General features: G+C 38.6%; 1 protein-coding gene across 5 annotated transcripts in view; it reads right to left on the minus strand.

Moving 5' to 3' along the window:
* Nucleotides 1–26,539, minus strand: part of MON2 (MON2 homolog, regulator of endosome-to-Golgi trafficking) — a 117,156-nt gene that overhangs the window by 53,493 nt on the left and 37,124 nt on the right. For all 5 annotated transcript variants that reach the window (XM_060195005.1, XM_007516871.3, XM_007516870.2 and 2 more), the window contains 11 exons: nt 25,664–25,788; nt 24,745–24,881; nt 24,065–24,218; nt 17,568–17,800; nt 13,092–13,173; nt 12,147–12,331; nt 10,682–10,794; nt 5,937–6,041; nt 4,757–4,837; nt 4,605–4,678; nt 4,422–4,512 (listed from right to left, as the gene is read on the minus strand). In XM_060195005.1, coding sequence (XP_060050988.1) covers nt 4,422–4,512; nt 4,605–4,678; nt 4,757–4,837; nt 5,937–6,041; nt 10,682–10,794; nt 12,147–12,331; nt 13,092–13,173; nt 17,568–17,800; nt 24,065–24,218; nt 24,745–24,881; nt 25,664–25,788 — 1,380 coding nt within the window. The remainder of the gene's footprint in view (nt 1–4,421; nt 4,513–4,604; nt 4,679–4,756; nt 4,838–5,936; nt 6,042–10,681; nt 10,795–12,146; nt 12,332–13,091; nt 13,174–17,567; nt 17,801–24,064; nt 24,219–24,744; nt 24,882–25,663; nt 25,789–26,539) is intronic.

Consider the following 26,539-nt stretch of genomic DNA (forward strand, 5'->3'; position numbering starts at 1 on the left):
CCATCATGCTAGTTTCCAGCTTTCAGAAATAGATGTTTTTGTAGTTTAAGCCACATAAATGTATGGTAATTGGTTATAGGAGTTGAGCTGATTAGTATTATGTTCCTAAGAGTGAAGTCTTCAAGTGTCCATATTTCATGTAAAAAATGTGGTAAGATATGAGGAAAAATTAAACTAAACAACAGATACCAGGGAAAAGAAGTATTAAGTCAAGAGTACTACAGAGCAGGGAGAACGTTCAATGGATAGAACTCAGATCTTACAGGCATGAGACCCTAGTTTCAAACCCCAACACCATATATGCTAGAGCAGCACTGCCCTTGTCTTTCTATCATGAAGCAAATAGATAAAGCTTAAAAAAGAAAAAGAGGATAACAGAAGTTGTCAGTGTAGACACTAACAGAAAAACAGAAGACAGAAGATAAATCCATTTTCTCAGTTACTGATATTTCAACAACCAGAAAAGAACTGATGCACATCATTTATGGCTAAATTGGAATGAATACTAGATCCACTTGTTATAAGAAGAGTTTCAGAGGGGCGGGCTGGTGGCACACCTGGTTGAAAGCACGTTATAATGTACAAGGACCCAGGTTCGAAGCCCCAGTCCACACCTGCAGCAGGGGCAAAGTTTTGCAAGTAGTGAAGCAGGGCTGCAGGTGTCTCTCACTCTTCTTCTCTATCTCACCCATTCCCACTCCTTCTCAGTTTTTTCCTATCTCTATCTTAACTAAGTAAGTAAGTAAATCAATAAATAAATGTTTCATCCTCTTCCTTAATCTAACCAGGATGTGTTGTATGCTTTACATTGGGTTCTAGTTCTCCCCCGCCAAGAGAAATAGATCAGGCCTGCTAATTTCGCGGGCCCGCTTAGCCCCGCCCCTAGGAAACCCGCCAGAGTTCCAGAGTGACAGAGTTGCAGAGTTCGAGAGAAAAGAGGGTTCCTGAGTTCGAGAGTAAGAGAGTGCTTGTGCCGCCACAAAGAGACAGCAGAGTTCTGTTTGGTGATTAGTTTGTCTTAGTTTATGAATCGTTGTTCCTGAATAAAGAAATACAGCTTCCCTGCCCAGCCGTTGTCTCCGCGTCTCTGTTACCCGCCCGTGAAGCTAGCCCGCCCAGCCAGAGCCCTCCGAATTTTAACAACAAGGATGTACACAGGAATTGTGTGGAACTGAAAGTACGCAAAGATACATCCAGGCCTCAAATGCAAATATTCTTATTCAGGAAGCCATGAATGTGGCTCTGGCATTTGCATTTTTTATTACAGAGGCAGAGAGGCAGATGAGAAAGACTACAACACTAGGGTAGGGAAGATAACATAGTGACTATGCAAAAGGATTTTTTTTTTTTTTTGCCACCAAGATTATCATTGGGACTCAGCGCCAGCATTTATGAATGCACCATTTGGGATAGCTTTTCTTTTTTTTGTTCCCTTCATTTCTTTCAATTTTATTTGATAGGACAGAGAAAAATTGTGGGGGGCGGGAGGGACAGAAAATGTTAGACATCTGTTTCACTGCTCATGAAGTGTTCCTCCTGCAGGTAGAGACAGTGAGAGCTCAAACCTGGGTCCTGGTGCATGGTAATGTGTGAAGTCAAGACTTTTATGGCTGAGATTCTGAGGCCCCAGGTTTAATCCCCAAAACCAAAACTAAGCAGTGCTCAAGTAAAGTAAATAAAAAATAATTTTTAAAATTTTAAAAAAGAGCTTCCAAAATAGCTTGCTTGGATTGGACCCTACTTTGCCATGTGCACTACCCAAGGTGAAACCCAGCACCCATGCATTGGGAGGGGAAAAAAAATAAGTACTGCTTTGGTGCTGTGGTTTATTTAATACTCTCTCTCTGCCTTCTGTTGGGGAGGAAAGAGAGAGAGAGAGAGAGAGAGAGAGAGACTATAGCACTGATGCTTCCATTAATGTGGTAGGGACCAGGCTCAAATCTGGGTCAGGCACATGGCAAAACAGCAGACTAGCCAAGTGGGCTATTTTGCCCATTCCTGGCATTTGCTTTTTTTTTTTTTTTTTTTAATTAAGTCCATAGCTGACTTTGATGCATACCAATTCTAGCCATTAACAAAATGGTTAACCAACCCAGGTGTTCAACAACAGATGAATGGCTGAGCAAGTTGTGGTATATATACACAATGGAATACTACTCAGCTATAAAAAATGGTGACTTCACCGTTTTCAGCCAATCTTGGATGGACCTTGAAAAAATCATGTTGAGTGAAATAAGTCAGAAACAGAAGGATGAATATGGGATGATCTCACTCTCAGGCAGAAGTTGAAAAACAAGGTCAGAAAAGAAAACACAAGTAGAACCTGAAATGGAATTGGCATATTGCACCAAAGTAAAAGACTCTGGGGTGGGTGGGTGGGGAGAATTTATTTATCATCCATGAAGGATGATAAATGACATAGTGGGGGTTGTATTATTAAATGGGAAACTGGGGAATATTATGCATGTACAAACTATTGTATTTACTGTTGAATGTAAAACATTAATTCCCCAATAAAGAAATAAAATTTTAAAAAATGGTTAAGAATAGAGCTCTGAGGCTGTTGAAATGGCTCAGCTGATAGAGTAATGGATCTGCTTGCCTGAGGTTTCTGGTTTTATCCCTGGCACTGCATTTATCAGAGAAACCTTCTGGCATAGCTCTCTGTCTCTCTCTCTGTCTCTCTCTCTCTCTCTCTCTCATATGTAATAAATGGAAAGAATTTCAAAATTAAATCCTAAAATGGAGAGATGTGGAAAACCATTCTCAGGAAGTTCTCTCCATCCCAATGTATACATTTTCTCACTATTTGTTTCTTCTAAGCCTTCCTGAAATATGGTATGTGTTCCATATCAAAAATACCACCATATAAATTTGCTAAAATTTCACTAAAGTACTCTTAACATCATAGTTTTGGGGTTAAATATTAAGATGTGAACTTAATAGTATCAAGAAATTTATTATTTTACTATATTTTATATTATCCTTGCCTTGATTTAGAGTAAACTATAATACATACTTTCAAATACCAGCATGTTCTAGTAATTCTCTAGCTATGCTCTATACTATATGAAAGTTTATCTTAATAAAATCTAACTGAGGGAGTTGGGCAGTAGCACAGCAGGTTAAGCACAGGTGGCACCAAGCATAAGGACTGGTGTAAGGATCCCAGTTCAAGCGCCCAGCTCCCCTCCTGCAGGGGAGTCACTTCACAAGTGGTGAATCAGGTCTGCAGGTGTCTTTCTCTCCCCCTCTCTGTCTTCCCTCCTCTCCCCATTTCTCTCTGTCCTATCCAACAACAGCGACATCAATAACAACAATAACTACAACAATTCTTCTAGCGTTTGCAATAAAACAAGGACAACAAAAGGGAATAAATATTTTTTTTAAAAAAAACCTAACTTAAGTGGGGGTATATAGCATACTGGTTATGCAAAGAGGCTCTCATGCCTGAGGCTCTGAAGTCCCAGGTTCAATCCCCCACACCACCATAACCCAGAGCTGAAAAGTCTTATAGAAGAAAAAAAAGAAAAAACTGAATACTTTTTAAGTGAATTACATAAATAAAAATGACAAACCACAGTACACAACAACTAGGAAAAAACTGTAACTTTGGACCCTAAAGTTAGATGTAAAAAAATTTAAAACTTCATTCTCTAATTTTTTAAATACGTGTGGATATCTTCAATTATTTTTAAATATTCAGAACATATTTATTCACTTTAAAATGTAAGAAGCATTTTATTTTAAATAATTTCTGGGACAGAGATAACTTAAGCCAGGCTTGATCCTTGGTACCACTGTATGTCAGATATGAGCAACACTCTCACAGAAATAACATTGAAATAAATAAATAAATCATTTATAAAATGTAAATGAACTCAAATATTCCTTTACTTCAAGTATAAAAGAAAATGTTATTTTAAGTACAGAAATGATTCTGAGTACCAGTATTCAAAAATACTAATTCACTTAGCCAACAAACAAAGCAAAATTTCAATTTTCAAGGTACAAAAAATTATTAACTTAAAAAAGAAGTAATTAGCTCCTTGTTTTCATTTCAAACAGACACAACACACTGAAATATATATTACTTCATTTATATCTTGGCTTGTCCCAACACAAATTAACAACCATTATCATGACATTTTATGGAAATTATTCTTAAGTGTGGCATGATATTATCTTTACAAAATTCAGTACATGTGAGAAATAGTTAGAACTGAAAATTTACAGTACATACTAGGACTTATTAGGCATCATATCTTGTCTTCTTTATACCCTTCAAGAAATAATTAAAATAGCAAAATTTAGGCTGCAAGATGACTATTAATCCCATACCAGAATAGCATGACCACAATGAACTAAACATTTAGCAACATAATATACCACATTTAGAATGGAAAAGTAGAATATCACACCTTATTATTTCCATAGGCCATATCCATTGCTTCTAGGGATAATGAGCAAAGAGCATTTATTAAATGATGCAATGATACATCATCAAGATACCTAAAATTAAATACAAACAAAAAATAAGGCATTTGGATCTAAAATATACAGTTAATGATATTTTTCTATCAATTTTAAAAAGTGCCTCTTACTGTGAGCTTTCAAACAATCTCGAAAGTATATTGGAAATCACTGGCAAATCTGTCATCACTGCTGTTGTTAGAACCTAAGAAAAGAATAAAGTTAAATGTAATATAAACTTTTTCTGGGAGATATTAACTGAATATGAATGTCTAGAGCTTACTGTACTGGGTCCTTCTACAGCTCTTCCAGGTTTCAAGGCACCACCACTACTGGGCTTTAATCCCAAAATCCATACAAGATGCTGTAAAAATATATATATTAAAAAAAAACTTTAAAAACTGTAAAGTTTATAATAACTAGGATTTAAAAATCAGCATTAGTTTCAAATAACTAAAAATAAAATGTATAGTTTTTTAAAAAAATTTAATATTTATTCATTCCCTTTTCTTGCTCTTGTTGTTTTATTGTTGTAGTTATTACTGTTGTTGTTACTGATGTTGTTGTTGGATAGGACAGAGAGAAATGGAGAGAGGAGGGGAAGGCAGAGGGGGAGAGAAAGATAGACACCTGCAGACCTGCTTCACTGCCTGTGAAGTGACTCCCCTGCAGGTGGGAAGCTGGAAGCTCAAACTGGGATCCTTACGCTAGTCCTTGCACTTTGCCCCATGTGCACTTAACCCACTGCACTACCACCCAACTCCCAAAATGTATAGTTTTTTTTAAGTATTTTATTTATTAATGAAAGAGGTAAGGGAGAGAGGAGAACCAGAGCATGACTCTGGTACATGTGCTGCTGGAGAGTGAACTCAGGAACTCATGCTTGAGAGTCCAGCACTTTATCCACTGTGCCACATCCTGGACTGTGCTAAATGGTCTATGTTCTTAAGAGCTAAATTTAATTTGTTCAGAAATACGTATTAAATATTTATTACACCAAGATTATACAGCAGAACTTAGTTCATAAGAAGCATTCCCTCCAACATGCTCAAGGACCCAGATTCAAGGTCCCGCTCCACACCTGCAGGGGAAGAAGCTTCATAAGTGGTATAGGTATGCAAGTGTCTATCTTTCTCTCTCTCTCCCTTCCTCCTCTCAATTTCTATCTTTCCCATCAAATTAAATTTAAAAAAGAGAGATAAAGAAAAAATGGCCACCAGGAACTGTGAATTTGAAGTGCTGGCACAGAGCCCCCGCAATAACTCTGATGGCAATAAAAATAAATAAATAAATGCAGCAGAAGCACCATTTCATCAATACACATAATGAGTTTCATCTTCTTTTCCCACTTCTCAATTCTTCTTTTTTTAGTTTAATGCTCATTCTTTAAGTATTGCTTATTCAATTATTAGCACTAGAATATAAATGTAAGACCAACCTCTGACCCAGAATCTAGAACATACCTGTAGAGTTGCCAAAACAAGTTGCCATGACGTCCCAAGAACAGCTCCATGGCAGTGTGCCAAGTTAAGTAAAGTCCTCATACACTGGATATTTTTTGAAGTTAGCTATATTTTTAAAAAAAGATGTATTTGTAAGTACTGCTATATATTCCTAAAATTAACAGATTACAAGTGATCATACTTAAACATTATTTTAGTTTTTTTTTTTTTTTTTTTTGACAAGTATATTAAGCAAATAGGTTTGGGCAGTTTTGTATAGAACAAATCCATTTCCTTAAATGTTGTGGTATTAGATTTGATGAAGAATAAGATGTGTGGGGTGGGAGTAGATAGCATAAAGGTTATGCAAAGAGACTCTCATGCCTGGGGCTCCAAAGTCTCAGGTTGAATCCCCAGCATGGCCATTAGCCAGAGCTGAGCAGTGATCTGGTTTGAAGAAGAAAAAAAAAAAAAAAGTGCTGATGCTTATCATGGGGACTTATGAAACTGTGGCTTTGTATAAACGGTTGTGTAAATCAACACTTTCTTAATACAGTGGTATTTTTAAGTTGCATTATCATAGTTGGTAGTGATAATGTCAGCTTAATATTTAACTAGTATATTCTGAAGGTTGAAACCTCCAGGTAAACAGAAGTAAATAAACGTAAGATGAACTGGTGTATTGCACCAAAGTAAAACAGACTATGGTGGGGTGGGGGGGGTGTCAATTCCTGGACCATGATAGCAAAGGAGGACCTAGTGGGGGTTGAATAGTAATGTGGAAAAGTGGCAAACTAAACACAGATGCTAAAATACTGAACAAAATTCTAGCCAACTGGATACAGGAGTATATTAAAAAGATTGCTCTCATCATGACTATGTGGGGTTTATCCTAGGGATGCAAGGTTGGTTTAATATATGTAAGGCAATCAACATGATCTACCATATCAGTAAAAGTAAAACCAAAAACCACATGGTCATATCAATAGATGCAGAGAAAGCCTTTGACAAAATACAACATCCCTTTATGATCAAAACACTACAAAAAATGGGAAAAGATGGAAAATTCCTGAAGATAGTAGAGTCTATATATAGCAAACCTACAGCCAACATCATACTCAATGGTGAAAAACTAGAAGCATTTCCCCTCAGATCAGGTACTAGACAGGGCTGCCCACTATCACCATTACTATTCAGCACAGTGTTGGAAGTTCTTGCCATAGCAATCAGGCAGGAGCAAGGAATTAAAGGAATACAGATTGGAAGAGAAGTCAAACTCTATTTGCAGATGACATGATAGTATGTTGGTATGCATGAGACCCCTTCTGTTTCATTTGGTTTAAATCCCCCCTGCTTAACACTATTCTATTTACATAACCACTTCATTCTATTTACATAACCACTGTTAACAAGTACCACCCTCCCTCCAGGGAATTGGTGGTTCAGTGATAGGATTCTCGCCTGCTCCACCCCCTCCTTGTCACACTCTGATTTTCACCAGTCACTTTTCTCTCCACCCTCTCTATGTCACATCCTGTTTCCACCCTACTTGGCAAGTATATATAAAGACAGCATTGTGAGTTTTAGAGTACCTTTAATTTAGCTTAGCTCGGCTTAGATTGTGCTGCGTCCTGCATGAATAAAGAGATACTGCATACAGCTCAACCATGAGTTCCTGGTCGTCTGTTACCGGCCCGTGAAGCCAGCCCAGTGAAAACAACATAAACCGTTGAAAACAACATAACCCGGCGAAAACAACAATAGTATAACAGAAAAACCAAAGGTATCCAGCAAGAAGCTTTTGGAAATCATCAGGCAATACAGTAAGGTGTCAGGCTACAAAATTAACATTCAAAAGTCAGTGGCATTCCTCTATGCAAACACTAAGCTAGAAGAAGTTGAAATCCAGAAATCAATTCCTTTTCCTATAGCAACAAAAACAATAAAATATCTAGGAGTAAACCTAACCAGAGAAGTGAAAGACTTGTATATTGACAATTATGAGTCACTACTCAAGGAAATTGAAAAAGACACAAAGAAGTGGAACGATATTCCATGTTCATGAGTTGAAAGAATTAAAATCAACAAAATGAATATACTACTCAGAGCCATATACAAATTTAATGCTATCCCCATCAAGATGCCAACCACATCTTTTAGGAGAATAGAACAAATGCTACAGGGTGGGAGAATACAGGTCCATGAAGGATGATAAATGACATAGTCGGGGTTGTATTGTTAAATGGGAAACTAGGGAATGTTATGCATGAACAAACTATTGTTTTTACTGCTGAATGTAAAACATTAATTCCCCAATAAAGAAATAAATTAATAATAAAAAAAATAACAAATGCTACAAATGTTTATCTGGAACCAGAAAAGACCTAGAATTGCCAAAACCATCTTGAGAAGAAAGAACAGAACTGGAGGCATCACACTCCCAAATCTCAAATTGTATTATAGGGCCATTGTCATCAAAACTGCTTGGTACTGGAACATGGATAGACACACTGACCAGTGGAATAGAATTGAGAGCCCAGAACTAAGCCCCCACACCTATGGACAGCTAATCTTTGACAAAGGGGCCCAGACTACTAAGTGGAGAAAGCAGAGTCTCTTCAACAAATGGTGTTGGAAAAAAATGGGTTGAAACATACAAAGAATGAAACTGAACCACAATATTTCACCAAATACAAAAGCAAATTTCAAGTGGATCAAGGACTTGGATGTTAGACCACAAACTATCAGATACTTAGAGGAAAATATTGGCAGAACTCTTTTCCACATAAATTTTAAAGACATCTTCAATGAAACGAAACCAATTACAAAGAAGACTAAGGCAAGTGTAAACCTATGGGACTATATCTAATTAAAAAAGTTTCTGCACAGCAAAAGAAACCACTACCCAAACAAAGAGACCCCTCACAGAATAGGAGAATATTTTAATATGCCATCCATCAGATAAAAAGCTTAATAACCAAAATATATAAAGAACTTGCCAAACTAAACAAGAAAACAAATAACCCCATCCAAAAAAGGGGAGAGGACATGGACAGAATATTCACCACAGAAGAGATCCAAAAGGCAGAGAAACACATGAAAAAAATGCTCCAAGTCTTTGATTGTCAGAGAAATGCAAATAAAAACAACAATGAGGGAGTCGGTAGCGCAGTGGGTTAAGTGCACGTGGCGCAAAGTGCAAGTACTGGCGTGAGGATCCTGGTTAGAGTCCCCGGCTCCCCACCTGCAGGGGAGTCGCTTCACAGGTGGTAAAGCAGGTCTGCAGGTGTCTGTCTTTCTCTCCCCCCTCTGTCTTCCCCTCCTCTTTCCATTTCTCTCTGTCCTATCCAACAACGATGATAACAATAATAATACTACAACAATAAGACAACAAGGGCAACAAAAAGGAAATAAATAAATAATAAATATTTTTTAAAAATGAGATCTCACTTCACTCCTGTGAGAATGTTATGCATCAGAAAAGGTAGCAGCAGCCAATGTTGGAGAGGTTCTGGGGTCAAAGGAACCCTCTTGCACTGCTGGTGGGAATGTCAACTGGTCCAACCTCTGTGGAGAACACTCTGGAGAACTCTCAGAAGGCTAAAAATGGACCTACCCTATGATCCTGCAATTCCTCTCCTGGGGATATATCCTAAGGAACCTAACATACCCATCCAAAAAGATCTGTGTACACATATGTTCTTGGCAGCACAATTTGTAATAGCCAAAACCTAGAAGCAACCCAGGTGTCCAATAACAGATGAGAGGCTGAGCAAGTTGTGGTATATACACAATGGGATACTACTCAGCTATTAAAAATGGTGACTTTACCATTTTCAGCCTATCTTGGATGGACCTTGAAAAATTCATGTTAAGTGAAATAAGTGAGAAACAGAAGGATGAATATGGGATGATCTCACTCTCAGGCAGAAGTTGAAAAACAAGATGAGAAGAGAAAACACAAGTAGAATCAGAACTGGAATTGGCATATTGCACCAAAGTAAATGACTCTGGGGTGGGTAGGGGGGAGAATACAGGTCCAAAAAGGATGACAAAGGGAGTTTTATTATTATATGGAAAACTGGGAAATGTTATGCATGTACAAACTATTGTATTTACTGTCAAATGTAAAAAACTAATTCCCCAATATAGAAATTTAAAATAATAAATAAATAAATAGGAAATGTGGAAAACTGAAATGTGGGGCCAGCTGGTGGCGCACCTGGGTAAGTGCACGTTACAATGAACAAGGACCCAGGTTCAAGCCCCTGGTCCCCACCTGTAGAGGGAACCCTTTGCAAGTGGTGAAGCACAGCTGCAGGTGTCTCTCTCCCTCTGTATTTCCCCCTACCCTCTCGATTTCTGACTGCCTCTATCCAATAAATAAAGATAATTAAAAGAAAACCATTAAGCCATTACACATGTACAAAGTAGTATATCTGACTGTTGACTATAAGCCATTAATGCCCAATGAAGAATTATTTTTTTTTAAGTAAGGTGAATTTTGGTAAACACACACAAAAAGGTTTCCTTGTTTGTTTTGTTTTTTGGTTATCACTGGGGCTTCAATCCATTCAGCAAACCAACTCAGATAGAAAGAGAGAAACAGAAAGATACAAGAGCACTTAAACTTCCCTAAGTGTTGTAGTTGTCAGGTTCAAGCTTGGTCCATGCCCATGACAAAGCAAGTGCACTAATGAAGTGAGCATTCAACCTAGGTAGTTAGTTGCTAATGAAGGAAAGAATAACTTATATATATTTTTTACCATTACTGTTCCTTGAGGCTGAACTGCTAGAGGTTGACCCACTGCCACAACTTGCTGGTGAGATTCACTTGATGGACTTATCATCATAACATTTTGGCCCTGGATAGAATAAGCTATAATACAAGGAAACCCAAAATAAGTAAATATATGATCCAAGATGCATTCAAGTAAAATAATATTTTAAAATATTAACGTGAGGGAGCAGAGGGAAAACACAGAACTGTGGTGGTAGATGCGGTGCAGAACTACAGCCTTGTAATCTTATAAACTTGTAAGTCATTATTAAATCACCAGTAAAATAAAATTTTTTAAAAATTTAAAATATATTAATGTGAGGGCTGAGGAGATAGCATAATGGATATGCAAAAGGCTTTTGAGCCTCAGGATCTCTAAGGTCATAGGTTCATTTCCCAGAACCACCAGAAGCCAGAGCTGAGCAGTGCTCTGCTCTTTATTTGTATCTCTCATTAGTAAATACATTTTTTTAAATGTTGATGTGATAAAACTAAGCTCAACTGTAACACATTAATTACATATTACCAATATGCAAACACTTTTAAAAGTCAGGTACAAAAGTCAAGATAAGTTAAACAGACTTTAATTTGCTAAATAACCTTCAAAAATGATAAAACTTCTGTAGATCTTTTCATAAGTAAAATAGAAGCAGGATGCTAAGTATTTTAAACATGCATTCTCAGTAGACTTTTCTAGTTAAAGACTAGTACTTACATTTTCAGTCTGAAAAATCAGTATCAACAAAATGTTTTATGGTATGTAGCAAATGAATGCCGTCAACTATTTAACAACAAAATATTTTCAATGTCAACTTAATCTAACTGGTTGTAAATACTACTTTTCTACAAGTTACATATGAAAAATTAACTACCACCATTTCAATATTATATTACAGCTTTCAATGAATTTATAGTCCTATAATACTTTATTCTTATGACTATTAATTTTAGATTTGTTTTCCTCTTCCAACTTCCAACACCAACTTCCACTGTTTGAAACAAAAGGAAACAAATAAAAAATTGAGGTTCAGGGACATTACTCCCAGAGGTCACAGAATCAGTATCAGTTTGAACTCAGAATTTCTACAGTCTTTTTCTTTTTTTTTTTAAATATTTTATTTTATTTATTTATTCCCTTTTGTTGCCCTTGTTGTTTTATTGTTGTAGTTATTATTGTTGTTGTCGTCATTGTTGGATAGGACAGAGAGAAATGGAGAGAGGAGGGGAAGACAGAGAGGAGGAGAGAAAGATAGACACCTGTAGACCTGCTTCACCACCTGTGAAGGGACTCCCCTGCAGGTGGGGAGTCGGGGTTCGAACCGGGATCCTTATGCCGGTCCTTGTGCTTTGCGCCACCTGCGCTTAACCCGCTGCGCTACAGCCCGACTCCCTCTACAGTCTTTTTCTACACCTTGTAGATGAGCAAGATTTTGAAAAGGCTGAAGACTCACATTTATTGGAAAGAGTAGCTGCAGTGGTGGTATTCAATACCGTAAGAGCATAATGGGGAGGCAAGGAACCTTTGCATATTGCAGTTATAAAGGCATCCCTTGAAGTTACAAGGCCCAGTCTTCCACAAAGAGCAGCCATAGTCAGTTCAGCTTTTAAAATATTCTCAGTAGCAGCTTCATCTGTGCTGAAAGATAAAGTATTTTATTTAATGTACTAAATAGTTTCATTATGTTGTCAATGACATAAAATTAAAGATTTGGTATATCTTTAAAAAAATCTATCAAAATATTATCACAAAATACCACAGACGTTATTTTCATCTAATTAATATAATACCTAAACAGGGCATAGACAACATGTGATATGTATATTCATTAATAAAGAAAATTGTCAAGATCCCAAAGATTTAACTTAAACTATCAAGCATTTATTTATTTTAAGTATTTTAGAGAAAGAATGATAAAGAGAGAAAGAAACAGAGAGACCATAACACCACTCAGCTCAGGCTTATGTTAGTAGTGGTGGAGATTAAACCCGGGACCTCAGAGCCTCAGGCATGAAACTTTTTTTGCATAATCATTATGCTATTTTCCCAGCCCAAACTATCAATTATTTAAAAAAAACAGTAAGTTCTGCAATTCGGAAGGAAGTCATAAGTTTAAGAAGTCAAATAATACAGCCATCATGTAAAATCAAAGGGCTGAAAAACAGACAAGTTATAATTTTAGAAGTGTGTTGTCCATTAATTCAATTCTGTGACAATTCTGGTATAGAGCAGAGCAATGATAGTAATACAGGAGGGGTTGTGAAAAAGAATAATATTGTATACATATAAAAGCTAATATTAGAAAATCATTCTTAAGACAAGTATAAGCAAAACATTTTAATATTGGGATTTTTTTTTATGTGTTACATGCAATATACAACTTACAAATATTTAATACCTGGCATCAAGAAGGAGTGAGAGTGCAGCAAGCAGACCACACCAACAGGCACTCACCATTTCTTCCCAAACAGCTCTACTAACTGAAAAGGAAAATAAAAAGCAGACTCCTTAATAATATTAGATGTCCCTATAAATAAAATGTCAAAATTTAAAATTTATCTGGTCATTTAATAGCATAACAAATACTCTAGAGGGGCTGGGCAGTGGGAGATATACTTGACAGAGCTCCATACTGCCATGGGCAAGGACCTACCATCAAGTCCCTGGTCCCACCTGTAGTGGGGGAAGCTTCACAAGCAGAGCTGTAGGTGTCTCTCTTTCTTTTTTTTTTTTTTTTCCTCCTCCAGGGTTATTGCTGGGCTCGGTGCCTGCACCATGAATCCACCGCTCCTGGAGGTCATTTTTTTTTCCCCCTTTTGTTGCCCTTGTTGTAGCTTCGTTGTGGTTATTATTATTGCCCTTGTTGACACAATTCGTTGTTGGATAGGACAGAGAGAAATGGAGAGAGGAGGGGAAGACAGAGAAGGGGAGAGAAAGATAGACACCTGCAGACCTGCTTCACCGCCTGTGAAGCGACTCCCCTGCAGGTGGGGACCCGGGGGCTCGAACCGGGATCCTTACGCCAGTCCCTGCGCTTTGCGCCACATGCGCTTAACCCACTGCGCCACCGCCCGACCCCCGTGTCTCTCTTTCTGTCTTCCTCTCTACCTCCCTCTTCCCCTCTCAATTTCACTCTGTCCAATCACATATAAGAAAAATAAAATAAATTAAAAAGGGAGTCAGGTAATAGCACAGTGGGTTAAGTGCAGGTGGCGCAAAGCTCAAGGACCGGAATAAGGATCCCGGTTCAAGATCCCGGCTCCCCACCTGCAGGGGAGTAGCTTCACAGGAGATAAAACAGGTCTGCAGGTGTCTGTCTTTCTCTCCTCCTTTCTGTCTTTCCCTCCTTCTCAATTTCTCTCTGTCCTATCCAACAACGACGACAACAATAATAACTACAACAATAAAACAACAAGGGCAACAAAAGGGAATAAATATTTAAAAAATAGAAAATAAAATAAATAGAAAAAACTTTTAAACATAACATATACTCCAACAACTCAATTATTACATATAAAGGCTCTAATGTTAAAATAAATCTGAGTAAATGAAAACTTAAAAAATACACTATAGCTTTAGAATTAAAGAAGTCTTCTTAAGATTAGATTACTTTTAAATAATACAAAAGAATCTAGGCACCAAAGCAAGGAACTCTGGGGAATAAGGAAGAAGGGAGGGATGGAAGAGCACTTTGGGTGCCTACTACATAAAAAAATCATACTCATGTGACAATGACTGCATTGTGAAGCATTAACCCCCCTCAATAAAAATAAATAAACTTATGATAATTAGCAAGAAAGAAAATTCTGTTCATATCCTCTCCCATTTTAATGGGATTTTTTTTCTATTGTTGCTGAGTTTTATGAATCCTCTCTGTATTACAATTACTAGCCCTTTGTCTAATACATGACATTTAAATTTTTTCTGGAGAATATCTTTTTGTTCAGTTATGGTTTCTCTCTCTCTCTCTCTCTCTTTTTTTTTTTTTTATTTAATTTATCGCCATGGTTATGGCTGGGGCTGGATCCTGAACACAACTACATAGTTACCAACAGTGATTTTTTTTCCCCCCCAGAGCATTAATCAGCTCTCACTTAGGGTGGTGCTAGGGATTGAAGCTAAGACCTTGAAGGCCCAGGCATGAAAATCTCTTTGCATAACCACTATGCTGCCTCTCTAGCCCCTGGTTATAGTTTCTCTTGCTGAACAGAAGCTTTTCAGTATGATGGGGGTCCTATTGGTTTATTATTGTTTTTGTTACTCAAGACATTTTGGAAGTTGAAATTATGAACTGTTCTGCTACTGTTTTCTTAAATGTCCATCAGCAGATGACAGGATATAGAAAGTGTAATGTATATAAATTCAGTGGAATACTACTTTACAATTTAAAAAGGTGCTATTTAAAATTTACAATTTACAATTTAAAATTTACAATTTAAAAAGGTGCTATACAAAACAGATGAAACTGGAGGTGATTCTGCTATGTGTGAAATAAGCAAAGAGATAAAGACAACAATGAGATACCACTTTATACCTGTGAATTATCCTACACTACAAAGGACAGAAATAAGTATGGGTAAGAATTGGGGGGAGTGGGGGGAACCCTTCTACATTGGTAGTGGGAATGCAAATTGGTCCATCCCCTGTAGAAAATAAACTGGAGACTATTTTTAAGACCTTCTAGGGATCCCAGAACCTTCTAGGAAACAACACCTATCCAGAGAGATCTATGTACACCTATGTTCACAGCAGTACAATTCATAGCAGCTCAAATTTGGAAGCAACCCAGATGTTCAATGACAGATGAGTGGCTAAGAAAGCTGTGGTGTGTGTACACACACACACACACACACACACACACACACACCACTAGAATACTACTTAGCTGTTAAAGTTGATTAAGTTAGCTCCTTTGACTCATCTGGCATGAACTCCAAGGAATCATATCAAGTGAGATAAGCCAAAAAGAGAAGGGCAAACATCATCTCATTTACTAATGGAACTTAAGAAAAAAAAGGACAGAAAAGGAAAACACAAAGTGAAACTTGTGTACTATAATGCACCAAAGCAAAGGACTCCAGGGAAGGAGAGAAAGGGAGGGAATGGAAAGGGCCTCGGAGTCCTGGTGAATGATGGTGGAAAAGGAGGTAAGTTGGGGGTGAGTGTTAAGCAGATACCTATCACAGGGAGATAAGAAGCTGTATCCATCTGTCAATAACTGTACTATAAAGCATTAGACCTTCCTCCAAAGATTGAAAAGGGAAAGAGAGAGAAGAGCAAAGTGAAAGACAACTAATGTACAAGTTCACTCAGAAATGGAATCTAGGTGATTAAAACAAATGATAATTGCAAAACAGTATTAAAACTAAACTGTCTTAGACTTTTAAAAACCATGGTGATTCTCAGTGGAAAGGGGTGGTGGTACACAGGAACTTTGGTGTTAGGTGTGGTGACTTGAACATAAGTGTGAAACTACACCCCTGAACTTTTTTTTTTAATATTTATTTGTTTTCCCTTTTGTTGCCCTTGTTGTTTTTCATTGTTGTTGTAGTTATTGTTGTTATTGATGTCGTCATTGTTGAATAGGACAGAGAAATGGAGAGAGGAGGGGAAGACAGAGAGGAGGAGAGAAAGACACCTGCAGACCTGCTTCACCACCTGTGAAGGGACTCCCCTGCAGGTGGGGAGCCGGGGGGCTGTAACCGGGATCCTTAGGCCGGTCCTTGCACTTTGCGCCACGTATGCTTAACCCGCTGCACTACGGTCCTACTCCCACCCCTGAACTTTTATAATTTTGTAATAATACTAAAATAAAAAATCTTTAAAAAGAGGGTAAAGAGCGCATTGGGGACGTGGTGCATGGTGCTGGTAAGGGATCTAAATCAGGAGTGGAACTCATGTGAAGATATCTATGGCACCCTATTACACTTTCCTCACTCACTCCAAAACTAACCTTGCCAAAGTAAGGACTGGAAAAGCTTAATAAGGGCAAGAGACTGGCATACTTAATTGATGATTCTTTAGGCACTATCAGGCCACCCTATCAGCTGGGGCCCTAGATGGGGAGTCCTGGGATTCCCACAGAGATATGATGAGCCTACACCTCGAGTAGATTACAACATAATGGACTCCTTTGTGGGCCCCCACAGGACTTGCCCTCAATGTGGATCAACAATAGTAGCCACTGTTCCATCTTCCAAAGGTAGATGGGATAGCAGGAGTTTGAGAACAGATAACGTTAAGTTGATGAAAAGTTTTAATAGGGAGCTATCCTTATACACATTGAAGTATTCAAAGATAATGTGGTATTGTGCCTTCCTTTCTGTTCAAATAAAGCATTCATAACATTCATGTAAATAGAGAGTGTGTATAGTACAAATATAGTAGCTAAAACCTGAGACATTGGGAGTCAGGCGGTAGCGCAACGTTAAACGCACGTGGCGCAAAGTGCAAGGACTGGCATTAAGGGTCTCGGTTCCAGCCCCCGGCTCCCCACCTGCAGGGGAGTCACTTCACAGGCGGTGAAGCAAGTCTGCAGGTGTCTGTCTTTCTCTCCCCCTCTCTCTCTTCCCTTCCTCTCTCCATTTCTCTCTATCCTATGCAACAACAACGGCATTAATAACAACAATAACAGTAACAACAACAAGAGCAACAAAGGCAACAAAAATGGGGGGTGGAAATAGCCTCCAGGAGCAGTGGATTCACAGTGCCAGCACCAAGTCCTAGCAATAACCCTGGAGGTAAAATAAAATAAAATAAATAAATAAAACCTGAGACATGAGTGTGTGTAAAGAAAACAAGGAACCTATGAACTTTGCAAGTTCTCTGTAAATTTCAAATTATTTCAAAACTAAAATACATAATTATAACATACCTATTTCTTTATCCATTTGCTCTGATGTTGACTGTAATTCTTGTTGTTCAGATGACTGTGTTGGTGAAGAAGCTGCCTCACTATTAATCTGACATTCTGTTTCAACCTCTCCTAATTCTCCTTCAATCATACTCGTGATTCCACGTACAAGGTCTAGTAAACAATGGAATGCCACAGACATGGCGTAACCTTCTGGTATCGTCGGGGGCTCAACTTTATCCAACATCTCTAAGCTGAAATTAGGAAAAAAATCATGACACTAATGAAAAAACCATAGAAATAAAGAGGAATAGAATAGCAAGTGAAATGCATATCTATTTGGTGAAAGGGTCTTTTGAAGCATTCTAAGAAATGAGAGAAAAACTTTAAGCCTGGCCACTGCTTTAATTATTTTAGTAATTTGTTTAATATTTCTTCCCTCAATTATACCAATATTTTTATTTTTGCTGTTAGAAAAAATATGTAAATAAAAAATGGAATAACACTTAAGCAAATTGTAAAACTTCTCAAATTCTGACACAAGTGCTTTATAAAATCAAATACTAAAAAATCAAGTTAATCCTATTAAGAGAAAGATATTTTCATATATGAGAAAGTATTACTGTGAGATACCCAGCTCATCTACCATCTCAGAGTCTACCACTAGTGTAAGAATAGCACTTACATTGGAGTAGGGCACCAAAGTAAAAACCCTGGTTTGAGGGTGAGGGTGGATGTCCAGCTTCATGGGGGGAGGGGGAATGGGATGGGACACAGCCTTTTGGTGGTGGGAATGGTGTTTATGTACACTCTTATTAATTTGTAGTCATATAAATCACTAAGTAATATGAGAGGGGGAAAAACTGATTGAATGTCCCAAACTTTTTAAAGCACAGATTGAGGCTTTTTAATACATAGGCTGAATCTTTGATATGTTGACACTCTCAAACGCTTAGTCCAGAGAAAACAGAAGCAACTGGTGGCATAGCTATATACAAATAATGTCAAAGGACATAAAATATGGTGATGGTGTGTATGATACAGTAAATCCTGACAAAGGGATTTTTCAGAGTTAACCCAACTGCCAAATAATGTGATTATAGCAATAACTATTTACTGTCTTCTTAAACCCTAAGACATCATCTAAGTTCATTTCCCACGTCTACACTGGACCGGACCTGCCAATATACGCGGATATCTTCGCCCACCCTGTCCAACGCTTGACGTCTCGTCACCCAATCTGGTCCCCTATGCCTACACTGAACTTCTCTGTTCCAGACTCTCGGAAATAGAGTTGGCAGTCAGCTGAGGTAAAGAACAAACACCTTATCACAGACCCCTGCAAGCGTCAACCTGGCTTGTTATGATTGGGCCCTCCTCAATCGCTATCGAACAGGCCATGGCCGGTGCGCCGCTATGTTCCATCGCTGGGGAGCCAGAGACGACCCGAACTGCCCCTGCGGCTCCAGACAGACTATGACCCACATAGTCAACGACTGCCACCTCTCCAGATTCAAAGGAGGTCTCAAAACTTTACATCAGGCTCAACCTGACGCTGTTGACTGGCTACGGAAGAAGGGCAAACGCTAGAAAAAGAAGAAACCCTAAGACAGCAGGAAACTCCCACTTTCTCTATAAAGCCTATATTTACCCAGGGGTGGGGCTCACTTTCCTTCATGCTTCTCTCAAGTCATACCGAATGACATTGCATCCACTGATCCCAACCTAATCAATGCAACGAGTACCATCTCAGGATGCTTTACTTCAGACTGTGTCCAGAGATGTCAGGCATGGAATGTCAACCCTTCAGGCTCATTACTCGGGTGAGACCTTTCCTTTCATGATACTCTCTAATTCCATTAAATGAGGTTCACTTCCTAACAAAGTCCCAAAACTTAGATATAGACCAGGTCCCATAAGATAGAGTGTATGTTCACATGTATCCATAAATTAGGGCAAAATATATACCTGAAAGCAAAAATATACGAGTCTATAGTGAGTCAGTATCAAGTTGATAATGAAATAATGTCTACTTACTCTTAGATACCCTCCTCACCTACTTCCTATTACAGTTCTCTCACTCATTCCAAAGTTAACCTTATCAAAGCAAGGACTGTAAAAGCTGAATAAGGACAAGAGACTAGCATATTTTAACGATGACTCTTTAGTCACTATCAGGCCACCCCATCAGTTGGGGCCTAATCGGGGAGTCCTGAGATCCCCAAACAGACTTGATGGGCCTAGACCTCTAATAAATACCTCTCTCCATTGTTACCGGTCATCTCTATCAGGAACAACAAAATAGACCCCTTTGTGCCCCCCCCCCCCCATAGGACCTTGCCCTCAACTTGGATCAACGGTAGAGAATGTTGTCCATCCTCTGAAGGGAAGCTGGACAAGATACTCTATGTTACACCTGAGGAAGATGGGTCGATATTGGGGCAGTCTGGAATGTTCCTACTCATGACCACAGAATGTGAGCTCAGATAAACAGAGCTGCAGAGGTCACCTAGGCTCCTAAGCTGATTATGGGCCCCAGATCACATCAAATCGGGTTTATAGTCAACAATATTTATACCCCTTTCCCATGTTTGGAAGCTACTCTCTTCCCTGATCCAGATTACTGGTCCTTTTTCCAGCCATAACATCATCCCCCCAGACAATAACTTGGATGCACCGGCATACCAGATTTCAGGCTCAGGAGCAAAAAGGAAAAAACAAACAACAAAAAAACAAGTTTAGCCACAGGCCCTTTGGAATATAACTAAAATATGCCTACTAGCTATCTACAGAGTGGAGTACCCTCCAACTCTTCATCTGCACTATTCCAGCCATTAGGTTCATGATTGTTCAACAATTTGTTTGGCTTTGTATGTTAACTCTCTTTTCAGTCACCAGGTTCCAGATGCCAGTATGATGCTGACTAGACTTCCCTGGACAGACAACCCCACCAATATGTCCTGGAGCTCTGCTTCCCCAAAGCCCTACCCCACTAGGTAAAGAGAGAGGCAGGCTGGGAGTATGGATCGACCTGTCAACGCCATGTTCTGCAGGGAAGCAATTACAGAAGCCAGACCTTCAACCTTCTGCATCACACAATGACCTTGGGTCCATACTCCCAGAGGGTTAAAGAACAGGAAAGGTATCAGGGGAGGGGATGGGATGCAGACTGCTGGTGGTGGGAATACTGCGAAGTTGTACCCCTCTTATCCTATGGTTTTGTCAATGTTTCCTTTTTATAAATAAAAAAAATAATTTTAAATAATAAAAAAAGAATTGTATTTACAGATAACTATCTCAAGTTCACATTTTTAAAACTTGTTTCTGCTCCATAATCACTTAGGACAAATTGCTTATAAGGAGAGATGCAGAAACTTTTTAAATAAATATGACAAATGGAGAAGAATGGTCTTAAATTCCTTAAAATTGGAATCTGTTAAGATAGTGCAATGAAGTAAAAATAATCCAACAGGGAAAGAACTAGCTGTGCCAAAAAAAAAAAAAAATGGATATTCACAAATATAAGGATGAGATTGGAACCTTACCTCATAAAACATACAAAAATTAACCATGTCTCTTGGAAAATCTCTTGGAAGAAAACATAGGCAAAAATCTTCAAGACCAGAGATTAGGCAATGGTCTGTTAAATATGTCACCGAAAGCAAAAGAACAAAGTAAAAATAAATTGAATTAATCAAAATAAAAGCCAATGGGTGAGGGAGTCATGGGTCACCTGGTAAAGTAAACATGTTACTACTTATCAAGACCTGGTTTAAGACTCTAAACCCACATGCAGGGGAGAAGTTTCATGAGCAGTAGAGTAATGCTGCAGTTGTCACTCAGTTCTCTATCAATCTCCCCCACCCCCTTTACCTCTCTATTTCTCTCTGTCTCTCACCATCAAAAAGAAATAGGGGGGAAAAAATAATCATCAGGAAGGTGAAGCTGTGCAGACACCAAGCCCTAACAATAATCTAGCGACCAAAAAAAAAAAAAAAAAGGATGCTTCAAAGGACACTACCAGTCAAATGAAACCATAATAGTAAATAGGACAAATAAAAGAGAAATAAACTTATAAGCCAGTAAGAGCAAGAAGTAGTTACCAAAAGGAAAGAGGAGGAGGGATGGGCAAGTTGAGTAAAAAGACCAATTGTATAATAAAAAAAGAATTGGACTTTTCTTTTCTTTCTTTTTTTTTTTTTTTTTTTTTTTGCCTTCAGGGTTATTCCTGGGGCTCAGTGCCTGCACCATGAATCCACTGCTCCTGGAAGCCATTTTTGCCCTTCCCTTCCCTTCCCTTCCCTTCCCTTCCCTTCCCTTCCCTTCCCTTCTTGAGAAGTAAATATCACATATTTCCACCTAGTAGATGAGAAAGTAGATTTTTGAGAGTGAATTAATTTTTGGAAGGCAACTCAGGATACAAGCATCTAAGTTCAGTGGGTATGAAACTAAACCCTATACTTAAAAAGCTTACTACAAGATCCCTCTCACCACTGTCACTGGTCATTTCCATCAGGAACATAATGGACCCTTTTGGGTGCCTATAGGACCTTGCCCTCAATATGGATCAACAATGGTAGGGAATGTTCCATTCTCTGAAAGGAGATTGGACAACATACTCTACCTACTACCCAAGGAAGATTAGTTAGTGCAGCCTGGAATGTTCCTAGCTGTGACCACAGAATGCAAGCTCAGACCTGGGATGCAGAGGTTACATAAGCTCCTGTGCTGAATATGGGTCCCAGATCAAATCTATGGGGTTTACAGTTAACAATATTTATATGCTTTCCCCATATTTGGGAGCTACTCTCTTCCCTGATCTAGCTTTCTGGTCTTGTTTCCAACTCTGACATCATCTCCCCAGACAATAACCTGTGTCCACCTGCATATTACCTGTCAGGTGCAGGCAAAAACTACTAAAGTCATGGGCCCCTTGGAATATACCTAAAATAGATCTACTAGCTTTTTCCAAAATGGAGACCCCAAATCTTCATTTGCAATATTCTTGCCTTTAGGTTCATGATTATTTAATAATTTGTTCTGCTTTATATATTAACTCTTTTCAGCCACCAGGTTCTAGATTCTACCATGATGCCAACCTGACTTCTCTGAGAAGATGACCCCCACCATGTGTCTTGGAGCCCTGCCTCCCCAGATCCCTGCTCTACTAGGGAAGGACAGAGACAGGCAGGGAGTATGGATAGACCTGTCAACGCCCATGTTCAGTGGGGAAGCAATTACAGAAGCCAGACCTTCCACCTTCTGCACTCCATGGTGATCCTGGGTCCATACTCCCAGAGGGAAAAGAATAGGGAAGCTATCAGGGGAGGGGATGGGATACAGAGCCCTGAGGGTAGGACTTGTGTGGAAATGCACCCCTCTTATCCTATAGTCTTGTCAATATTTCCATTTTATAAATAAAAAAATTTTAAAAAGAAAGAAAAGTGGGTATAGAGAGAAGGGTATAGAGAGAAGGGGTATAGAGAGAAGGGGGTTTGTACGGTATTTTGGTCTTTCATTTTGGACTAGGTCCAGAGACCCACAGGAATCTGTCCCCATAGCTTTAACCCAAACTTTAATTCTAACTTCACTTTTGTATATGACTCATCTCGAACTGTAATAAAGAACAAATTTAGAAACTGGAAAGGGAGTCGGGCTGTAGCGCAGCGGGTTAAGCGCAGGCGGCGCAAAGCACAAGGACCGGCATAAGGATCCCGGTTCGAACCCCGGCTCCCCACCTGCAGGGGAGTCGCTTCACAGGCGGTGAAGCAGGTCTGCAGGTGTCTATCTTTCTCTCCTCCTCTCTGTCTTCCCCTCCTCTCTCCATTTCTCTCTGTCCTATCCAACAACAACAACAACAATAACTACAACAATAAAACAACAAGGGCAACAAAAGGGAATAAAAAAAAAAAAAAGAAACTGGAAAAAAAAAAAAAAGCTTATTACAGGGGCTGGGTAGTGGCACACCCAGTAGAATCCACATATTACCATGCGTGAGGACCTGGGGGGTCCTTCAAGCTTCCAGTCCCTACCTATAGGGGGAAGTATCATGAGCATCGGAGCAAATGTATCTCCTTCTATTTTTCTCCCTCTCTTTCTGTTTCTCACCCTCTAACAAAGGAAGGAAGGAAAGAAGGGAGGGAGGGAGGGACGAGAAGGGAGGAAAGAAAGAAGGAAGTGAGGTTAGGGAGGGAGGGAGGGAGGAAGGAAGGAAGAAAGGAAAGAAGGAAGGGAGACAATAAAAAAGAAAAAGAGCCCCAAACATAACCCTGGTTATAAGTCAGAGAAACAGTTCAGGGTAGAGCTCATGTTTCTCATGAGATAGATCCTTATTTGAGTTTCTCTAGAAAAACTTCTCAAATACAACTAAAGAAAATTATTTCTGAAATGCATTAAAGTACTGGGTCTAACATTTAAAATATAATACAGAAGAACCTTTTAGGACAAAATACCACTGCAACAATACCATTCCTTGCAGAGTAATACCACCTTACCTCAAGAAAAGTAGTATTACTTACTATGTGGCTTTAGCACTGCCTTGCACTGTTATAGTTAGAATAGGAATCCAAGTTCCTCTATATTCAAATGCTGGTAACAAAGTGACACCTCCACCAATCCCCAACATTCCTGAGTTAGCTGGTGCTGAGACTGGGCCACCTGAGTTATTGTTTCCTATTAGATAAAAGGAAGAAAACAATGACACCAATTGATTACTCAACTGCGAATTGATAATATTCAAACATCTTTTTTTAATTGTACTAAATGAATAAATATTGTACAAATAAATGGCATTCTCTACTTGATCAATCCTACAGTGGCCATAATAGTATCTCCGTGTTTATCTAAAGCATTACCTTTAAAATTTTATTTATTTATTTATTTATGAGATAGGAGGAAAGAGAAAGAGAACCACAGTATCATTCTGGTACATGTGCTGCTGAGGATCTTATGTTTGAGAGTTCAATGCTCTATCTGCTGTTTCACCTCCCAGACCACAACATATCCTTTTTTATATAAAAGGTACTTTTTTGTTGAACAAAAACAGTGAGATAAAAGTATTAAGTATAAGTCCTTACTAGCAACATATTTAGGCAATCAACTTCTCTAGTCAAACAATTTCTATAAAACGCCCTCTCAGAACAGTGAACATTGCAAATTATGACAGAATAAAAAACAAAAAATATCAATAACCCCTTACCAGCTTGGTTTGTTGTAACAGGATTTCCAGTAGGAGGGACAAGAAACAATGACTGGATAAATGACCCCAGTGCATTCACAATATCACGAAAAACCTTGGTAGAATGCTGTTTCATATCATAGGACTGACAAAATGACCTGTAAAATAAGTTTAAATGTTTCTAGGAAAATATATGAGTATATTAAAGTTTTACCATTTTTTCCCAGCAAACAATGTTGATAAATCTGTCCCAATGCTAAGATATACTGCATCAACCTAGATGGGGTTTTTTTTTTTTTTAATTTTGGACAAAGTTCCAAATTAAAGCCAACATTCTAAAAAATAAAAACTGATCTCGCTGCCTAGAAGTTTGCTTAGCAAGCAGAGGACAGAATTGCCATGCATAAGGTCTTAGGTTCCATCCAAACTACATATGCCTGAGCAGAGCTATACTCTGGCCTGTCTCTCTCTCTCTTTCTCTCTGTTATAAAATAAATGAGCTAAGGGAATCATATTAGGTGAAATAACCTAGAAGGAGAAGGGCAAATATCAGACACTTTTCCTCACAGGAGAGAAGAAAGAAAGGGGCAAATTCAGGATGAAACATTCATAAGGGGGAGGTGGAAGAGTGCCCTGGGGTGGAGAGAGATAACAATATGGTGGCAGATAGCTATTTTCAAGACATGTGAGACCATATCCCTCTGACAACAAGTCTTGTAAAATATTTTCTCAATAAGATTTTAATTAAAATAAATTGATCTAGATATATCAAGCCAGTAAATTCACACTAATAGCAATTATTAACTACACATGCCACTATACTACACCTCCTCCAAGGCACAGTTTTGTTTATAGCTCACTAATATCTGGTAATACTTCTACTCTTCTATTAACACAAATGTTAAACTTATCCATTTAATGAAGAAATGATAAGTTTTACCTCAATAGCTGAGGCTGTACGCAGAGTCTATGTATTGATTCTACTGCAACAGCTCGTAACCATTGTGGCTTATCTGCATCCAGAAATTTCACCAGAAGTGACAGAAAAATCTCACATTCAGTTACCTAAAAAAAGTGTTAAATTGTTAATAGTATTTCTTCAACTCTAAAGATAATAAATTGCATGCTTGTCACTTAATCTAGTACTATAGACAAAAAAAAAAAAAGAGTCAGTTGTAAATAAATTTGCATTCCTAATAAGGAGCAGAGAACTATTGAGACAGTAATTATATATGAAAAAGCTCATAGTAGAAATACCAGTGTATCTATAAATCATTTCAGTGGCAAAGACAGCAGGGCTCCAGATGGCAGTACAGCTCCAAACTGGGTGCACTATTTTTCCACTCCAGTCAAGCAGAGGTCAGGTTGGTAGCCTGGCCATCCCTTTGCTTGTTGTGCCATAGAATCCTTCAGGAAAGGACAGATTTGCATGCAGTCCTATCTACTGCTTAAGACTCCTGTCTGAGTCCTCTTTCTGACCTTTATGTGTGTATATAAACATGATTTTAAAATTAAAATTAAGGCCATAGGTGCTAAATTTTTTATTATATTTATTTATTTTTCCTTTGTTGCCCTTGTTTTTTATTGTTGTAGTTATTGTTGTTACTGATGTCGTCGTTGTTGCATAGGACAGAGAGAAATGGAGAGAGATGGGGAAGGCAGAGAGGAGGAGAGAAAGATAGACACCTGCAGACCCGCTTCACCACTTGTGAACGACTTCCCCGCAGGTGGGGAGACGGGGCTCAAGCTGGGATCCTTATGCGGGTCCTTGCACTTTGCGCCACATGCGCTTAGCCCGCTGCGCTACTGCCCGCCT

Source organism: Erinaceus europaeus, chromosome 7 (assembly GCF_950295315.1).
Source record: "Erinaceus europaeus chromosome 7, mEriEur2.1, whole genome shotgun sequence".
In the NCBI taxonomy this organism is placed as follows: domain Eukaryota; kingdom Metazoa; phylum Chordata; class Mammalia; order Eulipotyphla; family Erinaceidae; genus Erinaceus; species Erinaceus europaeus.